At 36.5% G+C, this 3494-nt stretch overlaps 1 protein-coding gene across 1 annotated transcript; it reads right to left on the bottom strand.

Annotated features, from left to right (window-relative positions):
* Positions 1 to 2192: 2192 nt before the first annotated feature.
* LOC137253033 (uncharacterized) lies at positions 2193 to 3290 on the bottom strand. The gene is made up of 2 exons (XM_067789290.1): positions 2889 to 3290; positions 2193 to 2815 (listed from the first exon to the last, which is right to left on the bottom strand). The coding sequence occupies exons 1-2, from the start codon at positions 3261 to 3263 to the stop codon at positions 2321 to 2323; spliced, it is 870 nt and encodes a 289-aa protein (XP_067645391.1). The 5' UTR covers positions 3264 to 3290; the 3' UTR covers positions 2193 to 2320.
* Positions 3291 to 3494: the final 204 nt, after the last annotated feature.

Below are 3494 nucleotides of genomic sequence, written 5' to 3'. Positions count from 1 at the left end.
TATCACGTACAGAACCATACATTTTCCGCAGAACTTTTGTCACAAACACTTCAATAGCCAGCTCATCTTCTCTCGACACCGTCCTTAATTCCACACCACACATTACGAAGCAGGTATGATGAGTGACTTGTTGAGCGTGTTTTTTTTTTTTTTTCGTCGAAATTGTATTTCTAACCTGATATCTTTGTCGCTATTGATGATGTTTCTCAATTAGACCTTATATACGTCGTTTACAGCCTCGCGTTTCAATTCGTCAACAGTGGCGCGGCTGCCAAGATGCGAATGAGTCAATGCCTTCTTCTATAAAAGTAAGTCCTTCTTCTTGTTCTTATTTACCGGAAAAAACAGTCTTGATACTTCTTTATTCAATCCGGAGAAGAGTATCCCAAGAGAGATAACGTACGTCTGTGAGACGACCTTCGTTTTAATTTTGCTCTCATCTCCCACAATCGTAAATAGAGAACATTCTCATTCTCAGTTTTCTCACCTAACATTACAGCTTGTTGGGGGGGGGGGGGGGTGTTTTTGAGTAATAACTTTTTTGTTTGCTGAAATATATACGATTGTTTTTTTTTTAATACGTCTAAGAGACGCATCGTTATCTTTTGGGTGACTACAAATTTTATATGTAGTTTTTGCCTAAAATGGTAATTTTAGCTAATATTTTTTTAACTGTAGTTTAAAACAGTTAATTCATTCAATTGAAGTACAAAAATATGTATTTTATTTAAATTTTTTTGCTATAAACTGAGGTCCTTCGAAAACAACTGATTTTTGTAATGACAAGTCCAAGACAAGTCAAACTTAATTTTTAATATATTAAAAAAAAACAATATTTTTCTTTAAATACATTTAAAACAAGTGAATATATATCAAATAAATGATAAAAAAAAACAAAAAAAAAATTAAGGTTTTTTTTATATCTTTAGGGTTCTTAAACTTGAATACGTCTCTCAGACGTACGTTATCTTTCTAGGGTAAAAAATAACGTTATCTTTCTAGGGTTTAACCTTACAGTGCGTTTGTTAGGGCCAATGATATCAACAACCTTAGCGTACATCAGCAATAGTACGTTCTTATAACAGATTAAACCATCACGTTTTAGTTCTTCTGCTTGAACACTCTTCTCGAGAGTACGGTTAATTGGTTTCGAATGGCTCGGAGAGGTTCTCGAGAGTACGGTTATTTGGTTTCGAATGGCTCGGAGAGGTTCCTCCCAATTCTCACGGAGCTGGCGGTGGTGCTCAGCGTCATTTGACAAAGGCCTTTTAAATTTGCAGGGAACTTAAATTCAAAAATATAGCATCATACAAGGAACTTGTTTTCGGCTGCTTTGAGTTCGATAAAAAATCGGTGAATGTCGATGATCAAGTGCAGTGTGAAGATCTTATCGATAGTAGAATTATCAGGTCTGAGCCTCACGCATGGAGTGTAATTTGATTCAGTCTTGCGCATAGTACGTTAGATAGCATCTTTAACACGTACATTCCTATTAGTAGAAACTAAAAATACCGAAGATTTCGAACTTACTTATGAGGGAACAAGGAGGCAGCTCATGAATAGATCTCAACAGAGTATGGAGAAGGAAATAAATTGTAACTAAATAAAGCCGTGAAGGTATAGGCTGCCTAAAACTATGGATTTATTTAGACAGAAATAGTCATCTGTTTCCTAAATTGACGATTGATAGAGATTTCCCAGCACTTCCGTAACCTCATCAGTAAAGATTTCAAGTATTTTGATTAAGCATTGTAAAACTGGAAGTTTGATGTTTCGTCGCGCCTATGATGTGGGAAATCTATATTGAAACTATTTAAGCCACCTCTATCACCATTAGAGACCGGCAATTCCTATTCGCAACCGTACGCGGCGAATGGAAAGGCACCAACGAACACCGAACTGTCATCGGCACCAACATGATCGCAGTCAACTAGTCAAGTACTATCAACCGGCAACCGCGCTCATCACATAAGTTTATACATATATTATATTATGAGCATAAAGTTTTTTGTGGCAGCTTAAACAGAACCAATACGCACTCCTTTGGAATGCCTTCTCCTAGTTAAAACCAAGGCAAAATTAGCCAAACAGCAAAAATGACATCTTACCGATTAAGCGACTGGAAACCAATAACAGCAAATTAAACAAAGCTTGAAATCAAGCAAATTAAACACACCTATTTGTAGTGAACTTACTGTTCTATGAGTATTATTTATTAAAAATAAAATAAAACTAAAATATGTAACTAACAGCCTTTATAGTAAGTGTTTAGTAGCTTTTTTGAAATACTGTAAAAATATTAAATATTTCTAATTTTTGCTCAGTATAAACTCTCATCCAATTTGGTAATAAAATCAGTTGCCAACTCTTCATTGATTGCGTCCAAAAAACGCTGATCATCCAAAAAATTGTTACTATTATTCGCATCACGATCCAAAGCTTTATACGAATCGGCATGTAGACGCCCTAAAGCACCTTGATACAATACCTCCATAATAGCTTTATTTGCATAAAGTTGTTGCTCGCGCTCTAAACGCTGATAAAGCGCCACCCAACTAGCACCTAAAGTTTGAGATTCCGATTGAGATGCTACTTGAGATACTGACGCTAAACTGGCATCTGAACAAATATTTGCGCTCTGTGGTAAAATGGCATGCGTAAAGTGAGCAGCGGCAGCTGCTTGTTTTGGGGATGTTGAGGACGTTGAACCAGAAACGCTATCTTTTTCGGAATCAGAACTTGATGATGTATCACTTTGCACTAACTTCTTTGATAGTTTTTTACAAGTTTTTGGTTTGCGACCACGCCTTTCAATCTAAAGAGAGAGAGAGAAATTTACGTATATTAAATTAAGGTTTCGCTATCAACACAATCACACGCCCACTTACTCTTCCCTGCCGCTCATCACGTTCCAAATCAATATCCAAAACATCATCAAGAAATGTCATCTCTTTGAAATAAAATAATGTTGGTCTGTACAAATCATCACCCCGTCGTTTGCTTTCTTGTATGCGTCGTAACTCACGTCGATAACACGATCTCAGCCCATTTATACGTCGTTTAACATAGTCGATTGGTACATTCGGATCTATTTCACGTAGCTTATCACGCAGCTTTGCATAGGCTTCACGTTTAAGGTATGGCTTTTTGTATGCCATACTTCGTGTGTCCCATAGAGCAGGTGAGTTTTCGTAGATTTTTATAAAATCCTTCCAAAATTGTATACCGCCGCCAAGGCATGAAACATTTTGTAATTCGGACATCTTCCGCTTAATAATTGTAATCTTATCTTTACACTCGGACTGTAAAATGTAGACTAAAAAAACATTGAGATAAGACGTGCTACGAGTTGTCAGACACGTTTGATGACAGAGCACAACGAACATTAATGTTTGGCGTTGCCACTTTTTTAATATTTTTAGTTAAAATTTGATAAGAGTTGGCAGCGGAAAGCTGTAGCATGTTCGTGTTTGCTTTGCAGCTATTTGCAAAAT

Source organism: Eurosta solidaginis, chromosome 5 (genome assembly GCF_040869045.1).
Source record: "Eurosta solidaginis isolate ZX-2024a chromosome 5, ASM4086904v1, whole genome shotgun sequence".
Classification (NCBI taxonomy): domain Eukaryota; kingdom Metazoa; phylum Arthropoda; class Insecta; order Diptera; family Tephritidae; genus Eurosta; species Eurosta solidaginis.
This window is presented reverse-complemented; position numbering and strand designations above follow the sequence as displayed.